We start from the raw sequence: 25,896 nt of genomic DNA on the forward strand, positions 1-25,896 counted from the left end.
TTGGACCAATTTAAGAGGAGAATCTAGAAAAAGCACCACATTTGGGTAAACCACTTACTATCTATGAGAATTGAAAGAGATAATGCCTTTATAGACCCTACACATAATAAAGAGCTATACAAATGAGAAGAGATGACAGTAATTGTGGTGGGGATGGTGACAGTGGTAGAAATTGACCCAAAGGAGATTCAAATGACTTACTTGTTTCTTGCTACTCAAAAGTAAAAGGTAAATGTTCTTCCTCCAAGCGGAATGAAACATCAGTCTATCTTGAGTTACACAAGGGGCATAAGAGGATCTTGGGTATAGTGATGATATATTAGCCTGAGTTTTAATTTACATTTCTAATAATAATTCTGAAATGATAATTTTTAAATAACATTTGACTGTCATTTAAAGAACACCGAAAGGATATATATAGAAAATACCCTTGGTTCAAAGACTGTTTTGTGGCTACTACTACACACACCTGCTAAGACAAAAAATATCACTGGCTGATAAAACAGTATAAAAATAGCTCTGTCACCCAAGATAGTTCATTGTCAGGCAATTTAAAAAAAAGGTTCAAAAGTAAACAAAACAGAGTATTGTTACAAGTGCTTATGCCAGTATAATGATGTCAGACATTTTCTTCTTTTAAGGAAATCTATTTCATATTGACTTTGGGCATATCCTTGGGAACTACAAAAGTTTCCTGGGCATTAATAAAGAGAGAGTGCCATTTGTGCTGACCCCGGACTTCCTGTTTGTGATGGGAACTTCTGGAAAGAAGACAAGCCTACACTTTCAGAAATTTCAGGTAACTGGCCTCCCTCATGACCACCTACTGTGAACACCAAGCAGATGGTGCCGGCAGTGCACAGGTGCCCTCATATTTTCGCTCCACTTTGAGGCTCCTTGCACCTCTGCCTACCCCTTCTGGCATGACCACCCATCACCTCCATTCCTTCCCAAGTACAGGATGACACTTTTCAGTAATCCTGCCACCTAAAGCCAAACAGCAACGAAAAGCTTCAGTGGGACTGGCGATTCTAGGACATCAGAATGACACTGGTACTGAAGAGGGGGCTTTAAGAAAGATCACCTGGCAAGCAGGTTTAGCTTTTGAATATTTATCTATCCAAGGCACTGCCTAGAAGATCCAACTTTTACATAGATTTTTCAGGACTCTCAAATGATTATGGACTTTTCTTGATCATTTTTCCTCCAGGTATATATCAAACTGCTAATGCAGGAACTCTTGTTTTACCACAGTGTGCTTGTCTCATCTTTGTAAAGGACAGTCTTTTCTCTCATTTGAAGTCCTGGCAACTTGACTGCATGTTCTGCAGAGCTCTGGCTTGCCCGCTCACTGTGAACCAGCTCCCAGCTGGGTCTGCCCAGCTCCCTGGGAACATTCACATTCCACCTCTTTTCCAGGTCTTCTTGGTCTACATTCACTTTTGACTCTCAGATATTTTAAACACCTGAGGAGTAAAATTTTCACGCTTGCAAATTTAGTAACTGTGAATGAACATAACTCAGAAAAATTATAATTACTACTATAATATACCAATTTTATTAATAAACACAAAACAGACCAATAGAGGCAACAGGTGATGACTTTATATGTACAGCAGCCCTCTCCCTTAATGCCACTTACGTGCACTCAGCATTTTAGGAGTCTTTTTCCTGAGTCTCTTCTTGAGTCCTACATTATTACCCTTGGGAGGGCACACAGGCCTGACGCTCAGTGAAACAGGAACTAGAATGCACTGTCTTGAAACCTGTCTGTTCTTGTTTGTTCTCCTGCCTGATTTTCACTTCAGTGATTACAGGACTTATCCTCCACAGTTCCAGGAGTTTTGTCAGAGAAACTGAGATCTCTGCAGCCAGATGGTCTTAAGATTTTTAGTGTGTGTTTTTCTGTGTAAACTCAACTGGGTTTCAGACTATTTCCAGGGATTTGATACATTTCAGTCCTGTTTTTCTTTAAAGTTAAAATCATATGTTTTGACAACTTCCTAGAACAGAAAAATGGTTTCACAAAATAAAGGGGGGCGGGCAGGAAGGAAATAAAAAGAAACACCTGGAAGAATTTAACCATTTAATTGAGGGAAAACACTCCATTCTCTTCTCCTGGAGGTGACTCACCTGACTAGCTTTGAACAAACAAAGCAGCAACAGTGCTATTTAAAGAATCAGAGGTACTCAAGGAATTTGACCTCACTAACAGGTTCTCCTTGTGTCTATGGATGTGTTCTCTTCCTGGTCCTGACAATATTTCCATAGACCTAAAAATGCCCATGTCAACCCTAAAATCCCAGGAGGACTTCCCCTTTAGTCTTCTTTGTTGTTGTTTTAAATTTGGGAGGAGAGGAGGCCAAGGAGTGGTTGCCTCCCCATCCCCAGGCAGCTTCCATCCAAAGCAAGAACTCTTTGAAGGGAGACTTTGCACAAGCTATCCTCTCCATCTGGAAGCATTTCTGCATTCTTTGTGCCCAAAGTGTGTTTCTTAAGCCATTAGAACCTCTTTATCTAAAGTGACATCTAGGCAGTTTCCACCACTAAAAACACACCTTCATAAATTGTATGTACTTACAGAGAAAGATCTATACTTTAGAGTATTGACATACTATTTAAGTGCCTGTGTATATATGCACTTTGATCCTTAAACACAGATCCAGCAAGGTATTGTGGTTGGAAGGATGGGCGTTGAAGCAGAGAAACGAGTTTGAATCCTGGCTCTACTATTTCATTGCAGTGCATGTGATACAAATTATCCTTTCAGAACCTCAGTTTTCTCATCTGTAAAGTCAGAATACTAGGACCTATGTCATGTGATTTTTTAGGTGCTATTTCAATGAAAGGTGTAGAATTCTTAGCCCTGTGGCCAGACTATAGCAGAAACTGAAACCCATCACAACAGGTCTTCACAGTTTGAACAATTTCAAGTTGAGAAGCTCTTTCTGAAATGACATCCCAGGCAGAAGAGTAATATATAAAGCATGAAAAAAGTAGCATTATTCTGGTTAAAGAGCAAGTGAGGGTCCACGCTCTGCCTGCCCCCTTATCTGTTCCTCCTTTCTGCATTTGTCCCCACTCACATCACTCACAATCCGACAAAAGCCAAACATATGTACATATGTGTACAGTTACACAGATGCAGACCTTCTAAAGCTTCCAGCCTGACAAAGATGAGCAGCAAGTTTTTTCATCACTTAACTCAGACCTTTGGTAGTTTTTTTGTTGTTGTTGTTGTTTTACATGCTACTAAGCCTTTCAGAATATTTCCTGTTTCTTAGCTTTATGTTCTCTTTTGAGATGAAGTTCTTCAAGCTCAGGAAGCACATCTCTAAACTCTCTAAATAGCATCTCAGACCTTATATAATAAAGCTGTCATTTTTAGGTAAGCTGGGAAATGTTGTATATATTTACATTTGAATTAAAGGTTTCCTCATTTCCAGTGAATCACTCATTTTGAATTGACAAGATTAATTAATGCATACAGCACATTTGAATAACTTATTAGAATGGGTAGAAAAAAGTTGACCCACTTTTTGTTAAGGATAAGGTAAGCCCTCTCCACAAAGTCTTGAAAATAAACCTAGCAAGTGGCCAGAGGATGGAAGCCAGGGGAGCTGCCAGAGGACAGTGCTCCTTTATTTCACCCGTCTGCTTTCCAAGTTTTAATTCAAACTGAACTAAACTAGCACTGGTTAGCTAATTTAGCTGAGGACCATGTTCATAAATTATTTCTAGAACAGTGGAGAGTTCAGGAACAAACTATAGTCAGACAAAAAGACACAAAACCAAGGCCTGCTATTGGAACCTAGGATTGTCTGTCAGCCGGTGGAGCAACACACACACACACACACACACACACGTATGTTTCGATGATGACCATTTTGATAAGTTCTCCTTAGAAAAAATCTCTCTCTTACTGAAGAGATAAAAAAAAGAAAACAGTGTTTTGCCCACTGGCAATTTATTTTTGAACCATTTTGTTTTAAATTTCACTGGACAGTTATAGAACATATTACATGCAAATACATTTATATCACTGGCAAATAAAATGTGGCTTCCCATTTATTTTTATATAAGAATGTGGGGTTTTCTAATTAAAAGTAGTAACTACTTCTTAAAAAAAACCCAGCAAAATACTGAAAACATCAGTAAGATGAAAAAACCATTATCCCGTCTCCCAAAAATGATACTGTCAACAGTCTAGTGTTTTTCTTTCATTCTATTAAGTACACTATTTGGTGTTTTAGAAAGTTGTAAATTAATTAGAACTCGGTTAAAAACTGAAGAAATAGATACAAAGTTCCTCCCTGAAACTGTTCACTGACTTCTCCTCTGACTTGAACTAAAATCTAAATGTCTAATCTTGCCCTACAGGGCCCTGTGCCATGGAGCCCTGCTCCCTCCAACCTGCCCTGTGGCACCTTCCCCACATCCATCAGGTCTCAGTGGCCTTCTTCCATGCCTTCCCTGTCCACCTACCCAGCTGTTCACCACGTAGGCCTTCCCCCTGGAATGGCCTCCCTGCCCTTTAGGGCTCAGTCGAAGTGTTATTGATCAGAGCAGTCTTCTAAATAAGGTCCCTGGTGTCACTCTTTGCCACAGCCCCTGCATGTTGCCCTCATAGCATCTATCACAGTGTGTAACCATCTGTGCTAGCCTGCTCTTTGTATCTCCCTTCCCAAAGTAAGCTCTGTGTGACATGGCCACATCTTACCTGAATCCCTTCCACAGGGCCTGAGACATATAAGTACTCAGTAGGTTATTTGGGGTGTGAAGGAGTGAATGGTAGAGGAGGAATTCCTGCGTTAGTATGAAGTGGATGAGACTAGCCTGCCCCTTGGTTTTCTTCCTTCCTCATAACACATTGTATTCTATGAATTTATGAAGTAGTAACCCAGGCACAGATAGACAAACTACCATCACATGGATGCCAATAAGCCTTCAAGGTACAGGTTAAATAACTGTACATCAGAAGAAGTAAACCTAATTATGAAATCTAACATGTTTTTATATAATACAAATATTTGTTATATGACACCCCTTCACATTTTTGTGAAAGTTTTCTTACTGACATAACCATTACATATTTTTTTTCTGTCAGAGCCATAGTCCGTGCCAAGAGAATAAGACCTGTGGTGTATACACCTGGGGTATGTACTCCTATAGTATACATTCAACGTAGGACACTTTTCAAGGAGCACAAACAACTTGGCCTTGTATAAACAAGCATTTTGAAGATGTTCTTTGCACATAGTAGGCACTAAGCAACTGTACATCAGATAAAGCTGAAGAAGTCAGGGGAACATCTTCACATGCACGTCTATGCAAAGCAGGCAATTTGATGGGCGTACTTAAAAGGCACTAGCCCCTAGATGTCACTCTTAAGAAGCATTATATGAGAGAAGTCTGCGACACATTTTAACTCAGTGTTAACTCAGATGTTTAACTCAGATGTTATTTTAATCTAGGACGCCAGTTTTATCAGGCCCTGCTGGGCTTCCATCCCAGCAGTGCTGTCCCCATGCCAGGGTGTACCCACACCCCTCGACCTGCAGCCCCAGCCCTGGGCCCAGCCGCTATACAGAGTCCTGACTCGGGTTTCTAAAACCTTCATTCTCAGTTCACCTCTGCTCTCATCTAGCTCTCATCTCAGATCCCAGGTTGTCTGAACTACTTTCGCCTCAGTTGCTCCGCCAGGCCCTACTTGTTAACCTGCTGCAAGCCTTGGGTCCCTGCTCCCTCCTGCTATCTGTCTTGGAGAAACTCAAGTAGTCACCTAGGCCCAGCCCCAGGGAGCACCGGGGCAGAGACCTCACCATCTGATCCTCACCGTCATCCCGCAAGCCTGTTCTCTGACTCCCCTTCACTGTTTGGTGTGCCCTGCACTTGTCTACACCTGTAACTGTCTATATGTGTGACCTGCCTTGCTGGGCTATCTCAGCCTCCTGCTCCTTCCTGCTACATCACCAGGCCCTGTCCTTCCATATCCAAGAGAGCACACTTATTTGACACACACTTATTAAATACCTGCTGCATTTCAGATACTGTGCCAGGCACAAAGAAGGCTCAAGTGCTGCTCTTGGTAAGGTGAGATGTCTCTATAGTTTAATCCTCTTCAAATATGATTGTTCCCTAATTCATCCTGATTTTAAAGCAATGAATCTTTCCCAACACTGAACTTGGCTCCTGTGCATTGTGCATTCTGCACATTATCTACAGTGTGCTGGACACGGGTGACACAGAGCAGAGGCACAGCCCCAGGGCCCAGCAGAAAAGATACTATACAAGTTTGTATATCTTTCTACTAAGAGATACATATGCAATTTTGTACTAAGGATTTCGACCATGGGTTGCAGAGGAAGCAACTAAATCCTGGAGGATAGAAAAGGACTATGGAGTGAAGGAAGTGTTTATATTGGGGCCTTAAGGGCTGAGTTAAATTACATTTTGCCCTATATTGAATGTATACTATAGGTCTATACCACATGTCCAAACTTCATGCCCTTGCTCATGTTATTCCTTCTGCCTGGATGTTCCTTCCCTCCTCTGCATCATGAGAATAACATGAGCAAGGGCATGAAGTTGGTGTTCAGCATCAGTACTTAGGAATAAAAGCACAGTTGTCCAGTATGGGTGGAACACAGGTATACACAGGGGTGCGTAGTAGAATTTGAATCAAGAAAGGAAATGTGGGTCTAATTTGAAGCAGGGCGTGGGCTGGATTGGGGGGTAGAGAACAAAACAAAGAAGTCCTTTGGAGCTCATTTGATTAATCAAACATTACTGTAATAAAGGCTTATTACAGGTCACCAGGGAGATGACAAGTTTATCTGTCAAACTGCCCAAAACTTACTGAGTTGATAAAGGATCTCTCTTGAGATTTGTACCCTGGCGCACTAACGAGGACAAGCTCAGCCTCCTCCATCGAGTCTTGAGACTGTCAGAGCTTCACTATCTGTCTGTGCTGCCACTGGAATATATGCTCAGAGAAAGGTCTGGCATCAGCCCTTTGTAGGAGTTCAGATATGTTGGTATGACATCTCCCCGCAGATGCAAACTTGTCTGATTGTAGAATTGTTAGAACTTGGATAGGCTTGCTAAATTTTATCACTTTCCTGGAAAAGAAAAGAACATAACACTGAAAAATGGCCTTGGATTGGTTCCATGTTAATCCACCAGCATGCAGTGTCTCTCAGTGCTTGAGATATGAGACCTCTGGTACTTTTAAACATTTATCAAGAATAACCTTCCAACTGGCATCATTCTCTCAATGTTTGGTTTCTTTTAGAGAATTGTTTTGTCTACCATAAGAGCATTATTGAGGACACTATTCACCATGTTACAAAATGTACTCTTTATAAAAATCCACTCAGAAAATTTCTTAGGTCATAGTCTCTACAAAAACTGTTTCTCCTTAACAAATAGGTTTTTAAAATCTTCTGTATATTGGATGAAGTAACACATGCAAGCTTCCTTTTGGCTACAGATATATTTGAAGACCACCCATAGCAAGTATATAGGATTTGTGATATGTAGGCTTAATCTTTTATCCAAATTCAGTGTGGGTCATTTCCTTTGTGAGTCCCTCTCCTTCTTCTACCCACCTTTAAATAATGTTGTTTAGATTTTTATGTGTACAAATAATCTACCTTCAATCCTTTTTGGAACAAGACTAGAAGATATAGCATACCTCTACATATAGTCTCATCTATTTAGAATATTTTACTAAAATAGGACAGTTTAATTGTAACCTTTATCTTTATAATGAATGAATGTATAGATAAATATATGAGAACATGGAAATACAGCCCTTCTTCTGGTAGACAGAGCTAGTCTGAGAAACATTTTTAAGAAGTCTTTAAAGATAAGAATTCCATTCAAACTGAACAAATGGATGACCAAGTGTCAGACACACTCTTACTTCAGATTTACCAAAAAGCGCTTCTTCCATTATTAGGTCTGCTAATCAGTGACCTTCTCTGTTTGCCAAAATAACTTCTAAAGCATTGCCTAACTAATTCATTGATTCTTATAGAAAACAAAATAAAATCCCCTGTCTTTGACTGAAATATTTTTCTCCACTCTCCTTCCTCTAGCAGACAGAGGCAACATGATCATTTAGGAAAAGTTAGTGGGTGAGAACATTTCTCTTCATTAATGAGTATTTGTTTTTCTCCTCTTTTTCCTGTCAGCCACAGATTCTGCTCAGGGAGTTTCTGTTTCTTTAAGTTTTTTTTGTTTGTTTTTGATCCTGAGATTACTTCCTCATTTTTGTGCATTATGTACAGTAATATTTCACTTCCACTTTGTTTCAAGATGAAAATGGAGGAATTTAAAGAAAAAGCTGGCATATTCCACATGACCTTGGATAGTCTAAAGCAGTCAGAGCTCATTGGTGGTTAAGAATTGAGTAGATTGTACATAAAAAGTAGTTTGTTTGTTTGTTCAGTTTAGCAGAGTAATAAGTTGGTCCAGTTAACAAATCAAGTCAAAGTGTTGACCCTGAAATGGTAATCAATTCCTTTGTTCCCAAGAGTTATGGGAGTGGCAGTTTTGTAAAAGCAATCATTCTGATGGTACTAGGTGCTATAATTAAGGCATTGGAATCCCCTGTGAAGTTAAGAGCAGATATACTGTGTAGGCTTTCTCTATTTACTAGCTACTAAAGCATACTGTGTCCAGCTAATGACATTCACAATACTACAGTGTTCCCCACATTCACACTAACAGTGTATTAACTAAGTCCCTAAAATCAGATTCTTCCCTTACCCCTTCTCCACTCAGTAACAGAAAGCCTTCAACAGGCATCAGAGAAGGACAGAAGAAAGATGTCTGAGGTCAGTGCCAGGCAGCCCTGGCAGAAGGGAAAATTCCATTGCTACAGTCAGTAACTTCTGTGTTCTGTGCTTCCCCCTGAGCTCCCCAAGCCACATCCTCATGGTGCCTCAAACCACAGGCCTCTGAGCTGAGGCAGCATGGTCCGAAATGCTCTCACAGAATGATGGCTGAGTATAAAGGGCAGAAATGGAACCTCTGGGGCGTGAGTGGGTGGAGCAAGTGCTCACCGTGCCCCTCATAGCAAGAAAACCACCTGCATATGTAGCCTTTGTGCCTGTTGCGTGCTCCTGTCTTCCTACCTATCTCAGTGGCCAGTGTGGACAAAACCCACCCCCTGGACACTGGTGGGAACTGAGGCTCCTATCTGGACCCACTTCACTACCTAGGTCTTTACTATCTAAGGAGACATTTTGAACAGGTGGTCTAGATGGGAAGGTGACCTCCTCAGCATTGAGAAGTATGTGATCAATAATGTAACTTCTCACATTATTAACAATAATGGCCAACTACTTACATAGCATTTAAATCTCACCACTACTGTATGAAATGGGTATTGTTGTTATTATTATTCCACAGATGAGGAAACCGATGTCCAGAAAGTTTAAGCAACTTCTGTGACAAGCAGCTTGTCAGTAATAAAGCCAAGCTTTGAATCTGGGCACTGAGTGAAGTGTGAATCTGTGCTTTTAACCACTGCTCCACGCTACCTTTAAGCGATAAATCTGACACCAAGTTTCTAAGTCTGCACAGCCAGTCAGAATTTAGACATATGTCTGACAAGTATGGGGCATGTGGTTAAATTTGGGGATGACATTTCTTTCTCATAGAAGTGACTCCTGTACAATATATGAAAATCAGAACCAACCGAATAAATAAGAGCCAGTGTAAACTCCTTATGTAGGTGAGATGGCCTTCAAGAGAAGCAGAAACATCGATCAGTTGCCCCCCCCATATGCCCCACTACCAGGGAATCAAACCTGCAACCTAGGTATATGCCCTGACCAGGAATCAAACCCACAACTTTTGGTGTATAGGGTGACACCCCAACCAAATGAGCCACCCCAGGGGACAGTTCCATTTTAAACATCTCTTTGTGTGCTTTGGAGATCTTGTGCTTTGGTTAATCACTGTGTTGCCACTTAACACATACTTACTGAGCACCTATAGATTAGTGTTAAAACTTGAACCCAGATTAATTTTCCTCCTCAAAAAAATTGTGTTAAGGAATTTGACCACATAGTGCTCTCAGACAGCAGTGTGTGTGTGGGGCGAGGGGGACAGGAAGTAAGGGGTTTGCCTAGAGCTCCCAGTGTACAGGAGAGAAAATTATTAAAAATCAGAATGTAATCTAATTCAAAATCAAAAGTCATCCTCATTTACACCTTTGTGAAAATTGTGAGTTGGCAAATTAATGAGACTGTTGCTTGGGATGAAGTCTGCCCTTAGCCTGTGTAATTAGCAAAAAAATGAGAGAGACCTCAGTGGGTCCTCTGGGTGAGCAAGAGAAAATGATTCCCTCACGGAAATGGAGTCGTTAAAAACACAAGAGCATTAAGGTGCTGGGGCCCCTTCTAGGGATGTGATGCCTGGGCCACCGCAGGAACAGCACAGTCAATTGTGTCTGTGGAGCCTCCCCCAGAGTCACCCTGTCCTCCAGGTAGGAAGGGAGAAAACTAACATCTATTGAAACCTTGCTATGTGCCATCCTCTGTGACAGACACTTTATATATATTGTCTCACTTAAAAAATGCCAGAAGAGCCCATGAGTTTTTGTCTTTGGCTAGGGTGATGCATGCACAGTCCAGCCTTGACCCACAGAGTGACACAGGCATGACCACCGTTGTCATGGCAGTTACCTTGCCACATGCAAATGACACAGAAGAGGTCATCTAAAAGCAAAAAGAAAAATCACTATTAACATTTTGGCTTATAAACTTACATTCTTTTTTTAAAAAATTGTGTTCAATTATCAAAATGGGATTATACTATGTATTGGTTCAAACCTGCTTTTTAACTCAAAAGCTTTTACATGCTTATTAAATATTATTCTATAATATCATTCTAGTAGTTATAAAGAACTCAGTTATAGGTATTTTCATAAATCCTTTTTATCAATCCCAAGTTGTAGGATATTTAGGTTGCTTTCAATTTTCTACAATTTTAAACAATGTTCTAATTAACATTCTTATAGATATCATTACAAGATTAGCCATTTTTTAAAAAAAGGTAAATTCTGCCCTGGCTGGTATGGCTCAGTGGATTGAGCACCAGCCTGCAAACCAAATAAATGGTCACTGGTTTGATTCCCAGTCAGAGCACTTGTGTGGGTTGGGGGGCAGGTCCCCAGTAGGGGGTGCATGAGAGGCAATCACACATTGATGTTTCTCTCCCTCTCTTTCTCCCTTCTCCTCTTTCTAAACATAAAATAAATACAATCTTTAAAAAGAAAAGGTAAATTCCCAGCATGTAAATTTCTGGACAAAAGAATATAGACATTTTTAAAGTCAAACTTATTGAGGCATAATTCACATACAGCAGAATTGGACCTTTTAAGGTACACAGGTCTTTGAACTTTGACAAATGCATATCATATAACCACCACCACAATTAAGTTATATAACACTTATAAGCATGTTAAAGTTTTTGAGGCATGTTATCAAATTATCTGCTAGTAAAATCATACCTATTCCTATCTACCATCAGCCTATGAAAGGTGAACATTGGGTATTCTCCTTAAAAAATTTAAAAATAAGAAAGATTTTCCAAATCAGTAAATGAATGTTTCCATCTCTTTTTAGGTTAGTTATTTGATTACTAATGGAGTTTCATATTTTTTCATATGTTTATCTGTTTTATGTGTTACAGTATGAATCTTCATTTACGTCCTTGGCCTGTATTTCTAGCCAACTACTTACCTCTTTCTTATTTGTAAGAGCTATTGGGGGCTGGAGTGAAGAAGTAATCTGTCATGTTACAAATATGTTTTTTCTTGTTCTTTGCCTCCTTTAATATTTTTCCCTCAAAAGTTTGAAGTTTCTGTAATCTCTCCAGCTATATTTTACAGATTCTATTTTGGAAGTAATCTTTATAAAGTCCTTTCCCACTTCATGATTATTTAAATACTGTATTTGCCATTTTTTAATTTAAATCTTTAATTCATCTGGAATTTATTTTGAATATTTTTAAATTTTTTTATTTATGATACATTTTCCATTACTGTTTAGTCCCCTTATACCCCTTTCTCCTCACAATCATCACACTGTTGTCCATGCCCATGAGTCCTTGTTCCTTTTTGCTCAATCCCTCCACCCCCAAACTTCCCCCTGCCTTAGCTGTCTTCCTGCTCTCTATCTATAGTCTGTCTCTATTTTGCTTGTTAGTTTGGAAGGTTCATTAGATTCCACATATGATTGAGATCATATGGTATTTGTCTTTCTCTGACTGACTTATTTCACTTAGCATAATGTTCTCCAGGTCTATCCATACTGTTGCAAAGGGTAAAATTTTCATCTTTTTTACAGCTAAGTAGTATTCCATTGTGTAAATGTCCCATAGTTGTTTTATCCACTCAGCTATTGATGGACATTTGGGCTGCTTCTGTATCTTGGTGATTGTAAATAACACTGCAGTGAACATAGGGGTGCTTGTGTTATTTCAGATTAGTATTTTAGATTTTGGGGGATATATTCCCAGAAGTGGGACTGCTGAGTCAAAAGGCAGATCCATTTTTAATTTTTGAGGTATCTCCATACTGCTTTGCACAGTGGCTACACCAGTCTGCATTCCCACCAACAGTGCAAAAGAGTTCCCTGTTCTCTACATCCTCATCAGCACTTCTTGTTTCTTGATTTATTGATGGTAGCCATTCTGACAGGTGGGAGATGATATCTCATTGTGGTTTTAATTTGCATTTTTCAAATGATTAGTGATGTTAAGCATCTTTTCATATGTCTATTGGCCATCTCTGTGTCCTCTTTGGAGAAGTGTCTATTCAGCTCCTTTGCCCATGTTTTAATTAGAGTGTTGTTGTTGTTTTTTTTGGTGTTGAGTTTTGTAAGTACTTTATAAATTTTGGATATTAACCCCTTACAAGATGTATTAGTGAATATGTTCTCCCATTCTGTGGGTCATTTTTTTTTATTTTGTTGATGTTTTCCTTTGCTGTGCAAACACTTTTTAGTTTGATGTAGTCCCATTTGTTTAGTTTTTCTTTTGTTTCTGTTGCCTGGAGAGATATACACAATGAAATAATGCTATGAGCAATGTCCTAGATTTTGCTGCCTATGTTTTCTTCTACGAAAGATTTTTATGGTTTCGGGTCTAACATTTAAGTCTTTAATCCATTTTGAATTTATTCTTCTGTATGGAGTAAGAGGGTAGTCTAGTTTCACTTTTCTGCATGTATCTGTCCAATTTTCCCAACACCATTTATTGAATAAACTATCTTTGGACCATTTTATGTGTTTGCTTCCTCTGTCCAAATATTAATTGACTATAAAGGTGTGGGTTTATTTCTGGGCTCTCTATTCTGTTCCATTGATCTATATGTCTGTTTTTATGCCAGTATCATGGTGTTTTGACTACTATGGCCTTATAGTATCATTTCATATTAGGTAGCATTATTCCTCCAACTTTTTCTTTCTCAGGATCACTGTTGCTATGCAGGGCCTTTTGTGGTTCTTATGGTTCTGTAACATGCAAACTGGGCTTCAGCCACTTGGTGCCCTTATATATGACTCAACAATTCACGTTGAAGGAAACAGGTTTTTATGAACAGGGTTCCAACCTGGGGGAGGCTGATAGGACTGCTGCTCTGATCCCTTCTCTCCCATGAGACCCAGAACTTCTCTTGCATGAAAATCTACAAGCCAAAACTATGCCCAGAAGTCTCCCATTTTCCTATCTCCCCTTAAGTCAGTGATGCAAACATATCTCCATCCTCTCTGGTATGTGCACTTGTAGGTTTCAGTGTCACCATCTTCTCACAGCAGCTCTCTCCTTCAGGTTCTGGGGTGTGGTGCTCCCAGTTTCCATGTAGCCATCCAGAAACTGTGTGGCATACTACTTTGGATTATAGTGTCCCAGATGCTGGAGCCCAGGGAGGCACATGTCCCTGCGTGGGACCCTGCCTCCAGGAGTAGATTCCCATTCATCAGGATCTAAGACCCTGTGGGCCTGGCATCTGCTTGGTCCAGTGAGCACTCCTGTCCATGAGGGGGGCAGGGCCAGAGGCCCAGAATGTCCAAATACCAAAAGCCCAGAGAGAGAGCTTGCTCCAAACTTGAAAGCAAGAGTGACTTTGTACCAAGAGGCCATACCAAGAGTATGAGTAAGAGAGAGAGAGCTTTTCTGCCCTTTATGTTTTTAATTATATTTTATTGATAATGCTATTATAATTGTCCTGAGTTATCCCCCTTTGCCCCCCTCCACCTATCACCCCCCACACACACTCCCTCAGGCTATCCCCCATCATTGTTCATGCCCATGGGTCATGCATATAAGTTCTTTGGCTACTCCATTGCCTATACCGTGCTTTACAACTCCATGGCTATTCTGTAACTATCTATTTGTACTTCTTAATCCCCTCACCTCTTCACTCATTCCCCCATACCATCCTCCCATCTGGCAATAATCAAAATGATCTCTGAATCCATGATCCTCCCTTTACTTTAAAAGTTCCTCCCAATATCCCATGTGCGCAGGAAGCCAGTGGGAGTATCCAGCCTTTCCTATGATGCATCAGTGTCCACCATTTTTGTCAGCTCCCCAGTGTCTTTGACCCTCTTTCAGGTGCCATCTTTAGTCAGGCAAAAGTTTGCCAGCCATACACAGGTGCACATGTATATGTTAGTCCAGGCTGGGGCAACTCACCCCAACAACTCATGGAGGCACTGTATAAAATACCCCCTCTTCCCCTGAGCTGTGTCATGAGTCAATCTGCCAATGTGTGTTCTCACAGTCACATTTACAGTTTGCCCTAGCAGCAGCCTCCTTCCACAGCCTCTCCCTTCAGGAAAGCATGGACTGTTTTAATCTGCCTTTATTATACAGTGTGCCTTAAATGCCCTGCCTTCTGCTCCATCAGTACCCTTTCCCACCCTCTGCCTTTTTGGAGGACCAGGGGTGTCCCCCTGTTTTCCAGGGACCTCTGGTCTGACCTACACCATTATAGTTCCATATAAATGTTGAAATATTTGTTCTAGTTCTGTGAAATATGTCTTTGGTATCTTGATAGGAATTGCATTGAATTTATAGATTGCTTTGGGTAGTATGGATATTTTTCTAATGTCAGTACATCCTATCCATGAACACGGTATGTGCTTCCACTTTTTTATATCTTCTTCAGTTTCTTTCTTCAGTGTCTTGTCATTTTCAGAATACAGATCTTTTACATTTTTTGGTTAGGTTTATTCCTAGGTATTTTATTCTTCTGTTTTCTTAATTTGCCTTTCTGTTAGTTCATTATTGGCATATAAAAATGCAACTGATTTCTGGATATTATTTTGTATCCTGCTACTCTGAATTCATTTATCAGTTCTAGCAGTTTCTATGTGGAATCCTTGGGATTCTCTATGTACAGTTATCATGTCATCTGCAGATAAAAACAGTTTTACTTCTTCCTTTCCAATTTGGATACCTTTTATTTCTTCTTCTTGTCTGATTGCTGTGGCTAGGACTTCCAGAACTATGTTGAATAAGAGAGGTGAAAGCAGATATCCCTGTTTTATTCCCAATCTTTAGGGAAACACTTGTAATTTTTGCCCATTGAATATGATCCTGGCAGTGGGTTTGTCATATATGGCCTTTTTTATGTTTAGGTATGTTCCTTCTATTCCAACTTTGCTGAGAGTTTTTATTATAAATTGGTGCTGGATTTTATCAAAAGCTTTTTCTGCATCTGTTGATATGATCATGTGGTTTCTATCCTTCATTTTGTTTATGTGGTGAATCACATTTATTGATTTGGGAATGTTGTACCAAGCTTGCATTCCTGGAATAAATCCCACTGGATCATGATGTATGATCTTTTTGATGCATTGCTGTCTTCAGCTGGCTAATATTTTGTTGAGGATTTTAGTGTCTGTGTTCATCACAGATATTAGCCTATAATAATCTTTCTTTGTAGTGTCTTTATCTGGTTTTGGAATTAGGATAACGTCAGCCTTGTAAAATGAGTTTGGAAGCCTTCCCTCCTCTTTAATTTTATGAAATAGTTTGAAAATGAGAGGTGCTAGTTCTCAGAATGATTGGTAGAATTCCCCTATGAAGCCATCTGGTCCAGGGTTTGTTTTGTTGTTGTTGTTGTTGTTGTTGGGACTTTTTTTATTACTGCTTCAGTTGTCACTAGGTATAATCCATCTATTCAGATTCTCTGATTCTTCCTGATTTGGAATATTGCATGCTTCTAGAATTTATCCATTTCATCCATGTTGCCCAGTTGTTGGCATATAGTTGTTCATAATATTTTCTTACAATGCTTTGTATTTCTTTGGTGTCAGTTATTATTTCTCCTCTTCCATTTATGATTTTATTTCCTTATTTGGGTCTTCTCTCTTTTTTTCTTGATGAGGCTCACTGTAGGTTTGTTAATCTTGTTTATCTTTTCAAAGAACCAGCTCTTGGATTCATTGATCTTTTGTATCATTTTTTTAGACTCTATTTCATTTATTTCTGCTCTGATCCTTATTATTTTCTTCTGTCTACTCACTTGGGGTTTTTTGTTTTGTTTTGTTTTGTTTTTCTTTTTCAAGTTGTTTTACTTACAAAGTTAGATGTTTATTTGAGCTTTTTCTTGTTTTTGAAATAGGCCTAAGTCTATGAATTTCCCTCTTAAGATTGCTTTCCCAGTGTCCCACAGAGTTTGGATTGTTGTGTTCTCTTTTTCATTTGTTTCACAGCATCTTTTGATTATTTTCTTGACCTCATTGTTGACCCATTCACTGGACCATGTAATTAATTGGGTCATGACCCATTTAATTACATGTTATTGAGCTGATAGGTCTCTGCATGTTTTTCAGCGTTGTTCTTGTGATTGATGTCTAGTTTCATAACATTGTAGTCAGAGAAGATGCTTGATGTGGTTTCAGTCTTCTGAATTTATTGAGACTTGTTTTGTGTCCTAACATGTGATCTATCCTAGAAAACATTCCATGTGCACTTGAAAGTATGTATATTCTGAAGCTTTGGAGTGAAAAGCTCTGAAGATATCAATTTAATCCCTTTGATCTAGTGTGACGTTTAAGGCTACTGTCTCATTGTTGATTTTCTGTCTGGAAGGTGTATCCATTAAGTCACTGGGGTATTAAAATCCCTCACTACAAATGTACTTCTGTCAGTCTCTCCCTTTATGTTCATCAAGATTTGCTTTACATATTTAGGTGCTCCTATGTTGGGTGCTTAAATATTTACTAGGGTTATATCCTCTTGTTGGATTGTCCCCTTTATCATTATGTTGTGTCCTTATTTGTTTCTTACCATAGCCTTGTTTTTCAAGTCTATTTTGTTGGATATAAGTATTGATACCCCAGCTTTTTTTCCCTTTCCATTTTCATGAAATATCTGTTTCCATCCCTTTACTTTTAGTCTATCTGTGTCTTTTGATCTGAGGTGAGTCTCTTGGAGGCAGCCCATATATGGGTCTTGTTTACTTATCCATTCAGCTACCCTCTGTCTTTTGGTTGGAGAATTAAAGCCACTTATATTTAAAGTGATTATTGATAGATATGTATTTAATGCCATTTTATTGTTAGATGATTTTTACTTTTTTTCTTTCTTTTCTTTCTTCTTAAAGCAAGCCTTTTAACATTTGCTATAGTACTGGTTTGGTGTTAACAAACTCCTTTAGTTTTTTCTTGTCTGGGAAGCTCCTTATTTCTCCTTCAATTTTAAATGATAGCATTGCTGGGTAAAGTAGCCCTGGTTGTAGGTCCTTGAATATTTCATGCCCCTCCCTTCTGGCCTGAAGTGTGTCTGTTGATAAATCAGATGACAATCGAATTGGTGCTCCCTTGTAGGTAATTTACCTACTTTTCTCTTGCAGCTTTTAGTATTCTCTCATTGTCTTAAGCCTTGCCATTTTAATTATGATATGTCTCGGTGCAGGCCTCTTTGGGTCCAACTTATTTGGGGCTTTCTAAGCTTCCTGGATTTGTGTGTGTTTTTCCTTCACCAGATTAGGGAATTTTTCTTCAAATAGATTCTCCATCCTTTGTACACTCTCTTCTCCTTCTGGTGTTTCCATAATGCAGATGTTGCTGTGCTTCATGTTTTCCAAAACGTTTCTTAAGCTCTCCTCACTTTTTAAATTATTTTTTCTTTCTGCTGCTCTCTTGGGGTTTTTTCCCTACCTTCTCTTTCAAATTGCTGATTTGGTCCTTTGCTTCATCTAACCTACCGTTTATTCCTTCCAGAGTAGTATTTATTACAGAGATTACATTATTTATTTTTGACAGGTCCTTTTTTTATGGTTCCATGTCTTTTTTTCATGATGCTGAGTATGCTTATAATGATTACTCTAAACTCGTTATCTGATGAATTGTTTGCCTCTACTTCATCTAGTTCTTCTGTGGGTTAATTCTCTTGTTCTTTCACTTGGGGTCTGTTTCTCTGTTTCCCATTTTGGCTGCTTCTTTGTTTCTAGATCTTATGTAGATCTGCAAAGACTCTGGTGCAGACCTTTGTCAGATGCAGCTTGTGGATGGACCTGGGCCACCTGTTTGGAGCTATTAGTGATCCACAGCATATGGCTCCCTCTGCTGGGCCTTTTTGTGTGTAGAAACAACCAGACTGCACACTAAGGCCAGTTTTTACCACCAGTGGACCGGTGGAGGGTCAGCTAAAGTCTCAGAGCTCCTAGTAATCCACCTTGGTTGTTAAACTTAATCAATGACATAGCTTAAAGTTATATCAGCAGCCTGGCTTAACCTACACAGGATGGGGCAGTGTAATTCCTGTGGGCAGCACTATTACTTCCCCTCAGGCTGATGCCACTCACCTGCCTAAGAAAGACAGCCTCTGTAGTGTGGGAAATGGCAAGACACCCTCTGCAGTATGAAGGAATCCTGGAGGCTGTTCCTTCAGTTCTCTCCCCAGAACCATCAGTCCCAGTCTCTCTCACATGTATCTAGTCCACGCAGCCCTCCCTCTGCTGGAGCCCATAGTAAGTGGCTAAAAACAAAATTTTGTGCATCGGCCCTTTGAGAGGCTCTCTGCATCTCCAACCATCTCACCCTGGCAAACAGAAAGCCTGCTGCTTTTCACAGCTGGATGTTATCTGGGTTCCTTCGTGGCTTGGTGCTGTAGGCTGGGAGGCCAGCTTGGTGTTTTGACCCCACACTTCTCATGGAGAACCCTCTGGCCACTGAAATATCCCTCTGAAACTTCAGCTCCCACCCATGGGAACCCAGCCAGCCATCTCTTGCCTCCGGACTCCCTACCAGTCACATAGTGGTAAAGTGTTTTTTTCCTGTCTGTCCATGGTTATGAGGCTTCTCTCCAGCTAGTGGTCATTTGGATATTCAGGATGATTTCTCTACAATTTAGTTGTAATTCCAGATTGGTCCTGGGAGGAGGTTAGTGTAGCTCCCACTTACTCCCCCACCATCCGAGGTCTCTCCCTGGAATTTAATTTAGTATATCACATGAGGTAAACTTTACTTTTCCCCAAAATGATAAGCCAGTTCTACCAGCCCCATGTATCAAATAATAGATTTTCCCTATTAATCTGAGAAGTCACCTTTCTATTGATTATATACTTAGATATGTCTCTGAACTTTCCATTCTGTTCCACAAATTTTATCTTTTTTGTGGAAAGAATAGGTATTACTTCATAAGTTTAAAATATTACAGTTTTAAAATGTTTATTATCTACTATCAAAAGTACTGTTTTTTCATTACTCTACTTCTTCAAAATGTTCTCTAGGGCCCTAATTATTCCAGATGAAATTAAAACCCAATCTTTTATTGAAGTATTATTGTATTTACACATTAACCTGAGAAGAGTTTGCATCTTTCTAATAAGCATCCAGTCATCCCTGAGGAACAGGCTGTGCTGCTCCACATGTTCAGGTTTTCTTTTTCATGCCTCGGTAAATTTTTAGTTTCTAAATATGGGTTTTGCATGTTTTGTATGTGTGTTTATCCAGGAATCATAACTTTTTGCTGCCATTATTCATAGCATCTGTCTTTTCACTATACTTTTTAACTGGCAACTCCAATTCATAGCATTACATTTATTAATATCATAAAAAGCTAGTTTAATAAAAATGAGTTACAATAGTATTTTAGTTTTTCTCTTCCTTTGGTGTTCCAAGAAGACAATTAAGTTATTTGTAAATACTAACAATTTTACCTTCGCTTTTCTGATTTTATATTTCATTTCTTTTTCCTGTACTCCTTATACAAAATGATTGTAACAACTGTTAATTTCAGGTAATTCTTCACATCATTACATTTTAGTTACATATTGTTACATGTTACTTTCATAAAATTAATAGTGGATTTTAAGAGTAATTTCTGATGAACTACTCTTGCAATTTTGGAATAAACCTTACTTAGCTATGGTGTGTTATTCTTTTAACATTTTATTCAGTATTTTATTTGAAATATTTATGTTTATTATTGCTAAATTCAGTTTTCTTTAACATTCTATCTTTGTCAAGTTATGATATTACTGTTGGGTTATTCTAATGCTATCAAGTTGGAAATCTTGCATCTTTTTCTATGCTTTGGAACAACTTAATTGGCATAATCATTCCTGTTGTTTCATAAGTGGATTTAGCTCACCTGTGTCATCTAACTCACCTGTATCACCTGTATCATCACCAGCCATATTTTTAAAGCCCTCTTTCACTTATTCAGAATTCGTATTAAAATTCCAAAGTTCAGTCAAAAATTTTGAGAGTAAAACAGTAAAAAGCCAATTCATGCCCTGTCTGGTATGGCTCAGTGGGTTGAGTGCTGACCTGTGAACCAAAAGATCTCTAGTTCAATTCCTGGTCAGAGCACATGCCTGGGTTATGGGCCAGGTCCCCAGCTGGGTGCATGGGAGAGGCAACTATGTATTTCTCACACACTTCTGTTTCCCTCTCTTTCTCCCTCCCTCCCCCCTCTCTAAAAAAGCAGATAAAATCTTTTTTAAAAGGCTATTCTTTTTTTTTTAAAAAAAGCACTAATTCATATGTTTTCTTAGAATAAAACAACTAAACAAAGATGAACACTAAATCTCAAAACTATGTTTTCATCATTTCTGTGGATTCCATTAGCTCTTGGCAAAGATTGTTTATGTTTATATAAAGTTTATTGATTCCAGTATTGTGTTCAAAAACTGACTCATTACTCTTCAGAGACTACAGAAATTTCCATCCTCAATTTCCTAGGGAAGAATTGAAGTAAACACATAGACTCAGAAATAAGACAAACCATAACAATATCATTAGTTTTCCTTGAGCACACCTGGATATATGTAACTACACTCAAGTGCTTAAGAAATGACAAAAACATCTCATCAAGCTTTTCATCTGAGGCCGGGGACCTACCTTGTTTGTGATGGTTTCTTCTCACACACAGAGTAATGCTGTGCAAATTCCAGTATTGCCCAGTAGTCTCTAGCCTACTTAGTTATTATAACAACAATAACAGCATTTTTTTTCTTTCTTATCCAGGATGTGTGTGCTAAGGCTTATCTAGCCCTTCGTCATCACACAAACCTACTGATCATCCTGTTCTCCATGATGCTGATGACGGGAATGCCTCAGTTAACAAGCAAAGAAGATATTGAATATATTCGAGATGCTCTAACAGTGGGGAAAAATGAGGAGGATGCTAAAAAGTATTTCCTTGATCAGATTGAAGTTTGCAGAGACAAAGGATGGACTGTGCAATTTAACTGGTTCCTACATCTTGTTCTTGGCATCAAGCAAGGAGAGAAACATTCAGCCTAATACTTTGGGCTACAATTAAAAACAAGTTATTGTTCCAAAGCTTTAAATCAGCATGTCAATCATTGATCTTGGATTTAAATTATAACAGGGCATTATGAAAACTGGCACCTCAGAAATACAGCTCTTTCCCTAGTTGGACTCTTTACTGGAGAAAAATATTGGCACATCTGATTGTTTAAGTAACATTCAGTTCTAGGCCTATGTGCAGGTTTGGTTCTTTCTCATTTGTCTCAGCACCTTTGGAGAATATTCTAAGTTTAAAAAGACTAATCCCTTCCTTGTTGTGCCTGACGTTTTGACTATCTTATTATTGAGTGCTTCTGGAAATTCTTTAGAATAATTGGTGACGTCTGTTTTCATCTGGGTTTACTCTCAATTTTGGTTATCCTTGTGTTCCTCAAGCTCTTTACAGAAAAAGATGTAACCATTGTAATCTTTGACTCATAGCTTAAACAATATTTTCAAACATCCTCTCCATGTCTGCAGATGTCAGTGATGTGCTGAAAGGAAGGAAAGTGAGTTAGTCTTTTCAGTGCCTTTGCAATTATGTTCTTTTACAGTGTACAACTGAGATAAACAAACACAAAATGGAAAATCTGAACCTTTGTGCCTCGGCCCTTCTCTACTGGTCTGGTTCCAAGATTATGAGTAGGAAAAATAGAGATGAGACTATTTGTCCCACTCTGTCCACAGGGTGAATTATTAGGCACAACTATTACAGCTTTTTCCAGCACAGAAACAGGAATTAACTAAAGGGACTCATTGTTTTTGCCTTTATATTTTTTCCCCTCCCTTTCCTCCTGCCTCCCTTCTTCCTCTTGCCATAGCTCTTTACTCAGAGTTGTGAAATCTTCAAGAACCCATTTACCTTAGATTCAAAAATTAGTTGAAAAAAATTATGGATTGGTTTCCACGTGTATTAATTTGAAATTTTTGTCTAAGAAGCTTTTTCTTTCTGTTTTAATGGAAGGAGATATTTGCCAGCTAAAAAGTACTCAAGTTAGGAAGGACACTACTTGCCCTAACCATCTCTCAGTTTAAAGAACTTTCAAACTTTGACACATTCTTCAGATTTTCTAAAAATAATTGAAATGTGTTTTTAAAAAACTATTTTCATCTATATATATTTTGATATTTATTGGAAGTGTTTAACCTTTGAGAAAGATCACTAAGTTATTTATAAAATATTTTTAAATTACCTATAGTTAATAATTTACAAGAGAATAATTCTGTTAGCAGTATCTAACTTTATTAATATGAATACATATTAAATCTGAAATTTTGCTAAGTAGATAGATACCTGGTTTGGTGTAGCCCAAACCTTACTTTTGTGTATGCAGAGGTTCAGTGGTTCTTAACCCTGGCTGCAAATAAGAATCACCAGGATACTTTTAAGAATACCCCACCTGAGCACCAACCTCAGGTTATAATTTCTTTGGGATGAGGCCCACACATCAGTGTTTTTCTAAGTACTTAGGGTGATTATAATACACAGCATTCGAAAGCCCTGCATGGCCTTTGAGGGTATGTACAGGTGGCACTGCTTTCTCACCCACAGAGCCTTTCCCTGGCTCATAAGGGAGCTAGAAAGAACTCTTTCTTGCCAACTTGTCTTTTAAAATCATGTTCTGTCCCCCTGTACAGAGGACCATGACCTGAAATGAAATGTGTATTCCTCTGTGGTAATGAAGGATAGATATTTTATGACATTTTTAGAGCAACAATTCCATACCATTCTTTTGAAGAAGAGTAGGAATGATGCTTTCCAATTCAGAAGAGGGTGCTTCTATTGTTTTTATAAAAAATAGCCAAGCTTGCAGAGATTCTACTTTTTATTTCAATTGCTGAACTAATCACCTTAATGATAGAAGAATTACAGAGCAATGTATTTATATTTAGCTTATTGGTGCATGTGCATACATAGTTGTTCCTCAAATGAACTTGATTCTTCCATATTCCAGAGAAGGCATAATTTTAACTCTATAGACTTGCAAATAAACAAAAATCACCTCTGTGTGCTTCCTTCATTGTTGAGAGTGAATCAATGACCCACACCTTTTACATTTTTTAAAATAATCTAGAACTAGGGTCATCTTGCTATTAAATGGAGATGCTGGGGAACAACCCACAACTCTATCTTCAATGCCAAAAAAAACCAGAAACCACAAGTCAGATGACTGAGATCAAAGCAGCTTTTATGTATGCCTAGAACTGGCTACATAATTTTCAGAGCCCAGTGAAAAATGTAAATGCCAGGCCTGTCATTCAGAAATTATTAAGAAATTCAAGCTGGCAAAGAAGAACTTTAGCCAAGCACAGAGCCCTTCTGAGCATGGGTCACTGCACACGTCACAAGCCCATGAAGCCGGCTGCGTGTGTGTGTAGATAATGGTTGTGGTGCTCAGTTTTACATTTAAACCAGGCCTGTATGAGTGCAGATAACGTTCCCAGATCAAAATGTGCTTCTGTTCAAACTGAAATACCTCATGTCTGTGGCTGTGCATCAAGACCTAAAACACCAGCCAGGAAAAGTGAGGCCAAGCAGATATCTGAGAACTCATCCCATATGACTGCACTGGTCTGGCTCTGGTGATACTCTCGTGAAAGCAGAGCAAATGGAAACATTTAGAGAGGAAATATATCAGCTCCTAAAGAAAACGTTTTAATTTAAAACATTAACTTTATGAAATATATCTTTTACAGAAGATGAATTATTTTTTGAAAAGGTTAAATATAGGAATTCTGCAGCATAATTTGGAGGCTGTTAGTCCTATATAATTGTAAATTGTTTTTTGAAATAAGTAAAAAAATAATTTAGAAAGTAAGTTTCTGGAGCAAATTCTGACCTTTATCTGGTAAACTAGGCTCTATTTGACTATGAAATAAAATGTCAATTGTACTCTACAACATGAATAAGAAATAAAATATATGTGGATTGTTAAAGTTTCTACTGTCTTATTTTCTACTTAATCCAACCTAACAACTCTAGCCAATAAATGTGGTTCTAGGCTGGGAGGAGACTTACACGTTTTTATGCAGGTGCTGGGGAACTGAAAGCACACACCTGGCTACAGCACCCACGCAGAAGGCCAAGACATTTCCTCTTCTGGAAAGCCCAGTTCTCCCCACTTGCATTTGTATATTAATTAGAAATTGGTAAATGTAAATAAAAGAAAGAATCTGATATCTCGTGTTCTCTAGTATATACCTTTTAATGTCTAAAAAGCCATAAGTACTGTACTCCGGGTCATAGAACAAGACCGGCCTAGACCCAGTCATTAAAAAGTATAGTTTGCTGGTGATAACAGGCACTTTATATGGGGGGCTATTGTGTGTTGAATCATATCCCCCAAAAGATACATTGAAATTCTAACCCATGGTATCTGTGAATGTAATTTTATTTGGAAATAGGTTCTAGGGATGTACAGATATGCCTCACTTTATTGCACTTCACAGATATGGCATTTTTTACAAATTGAAGGCAAGACCCTCCACCAGCAAAAAGATTAGACATGCTTTATTGAGATACTCAATGTATGCAGTGGTCTGGAAAGGACCCGCCATATCTCTGATGTCTGCCTGTAATTAAGATGAAGTCCTAAACTGATGCAACTGGTATACTTAACAGAAGATGAGGGAGAAGGCCATGTAATGGAGGCAGAAATATCTTGTCTACAAGTCAAGGAACACTTGGGGCTACCAGAGGCTGGAAAAGGAAAGGAAAGATCTTCACCAGAAGCTTTCAAGGGAACAAAGCCCAGCCAACCCTTGTTTTCAGACTTCTAACTTGAAGAACTATGAGACAAGTTCCTAGTGTTGTAAGCCACCTAGTTTATGACACTTTGCTATGCCATCCCCAGGAAGCTAATACAGTGTCAATAACCAAAGTTTTGTGGGGGTTTTTTTTTGGGGGGGGGTGGATGTTGAGAGAATCACACAGTTCTTTTTTTTAAGTAAACCTACTTGATATTTTCTGCTGTTATCAGAAGGATTTAATTGCACATGTGACAAAGTGCTAATATTCCTACTACATTTAAAAAACCCTAATAATTCAATAAGAAAAAGGTAAATACCTCATCAGAAAATACTAAATTCCCTCTGAAAAACACAT

The 25,896-nt window shown here is 38.7% G+C and overlaps 1 protein-coding gene across 5 annotated transcripts in view; it reads left to right on the forward strand.

The window, feature by feature from the left end:
* The window catches only part of LOC114507668 (phosphatidylinositol 4,5-bisphosphate 3-kinase catalytic subunit gamma isoform), a 42,509-nt gene extending 17,781 nt beyond the window's left edge, over nucleotides 1-24,728 (forward strand). For 4 of the 5 annotated variants that reach the window (XM_028525617.2, XM_036010771.1, XM_036010773.1 and 1 more), the window contains exons 10-11: nucleotides 642-799; nucleotides 21,507-24,728. In XM_028525617.2, the coding sequence (XP_028381418.1) occupies nucleotides 642-799; nucleotides 21,507-21,785 (437 nt within the window). In that variant the 3' untranslated portion in view covers nucleotides 21,786-24,728. Of the gene's footprint in view, nucleotides 1-641; nucleotides 800-8,790; nucleotides 9,831-21,506 lie in introns of those variants that run through there. The other variant, XM_036010774.1, reaches the window with a different exon arrangement.
* The last annotated feature ends 1,168 nt before the right edge of the window (nucleotides 24,729-25,896 follow it).

This window comes from Phyllostomus discolor, chromosome 10 (assembly GCF_004126475.2).
Source record: "Phyllostomus discolor isolate MPI-MPIP mPhyDis1 chromosome 10, mPhyDis1.pri.v3, whole genome shotgun sequence".
Lineage (NCBI taxonomy): Eukaryota > Metazoa > Chordata > Mammalia > Chiroptera > Phyllostomidae > Phyllostomus > Phyllostomus discolor.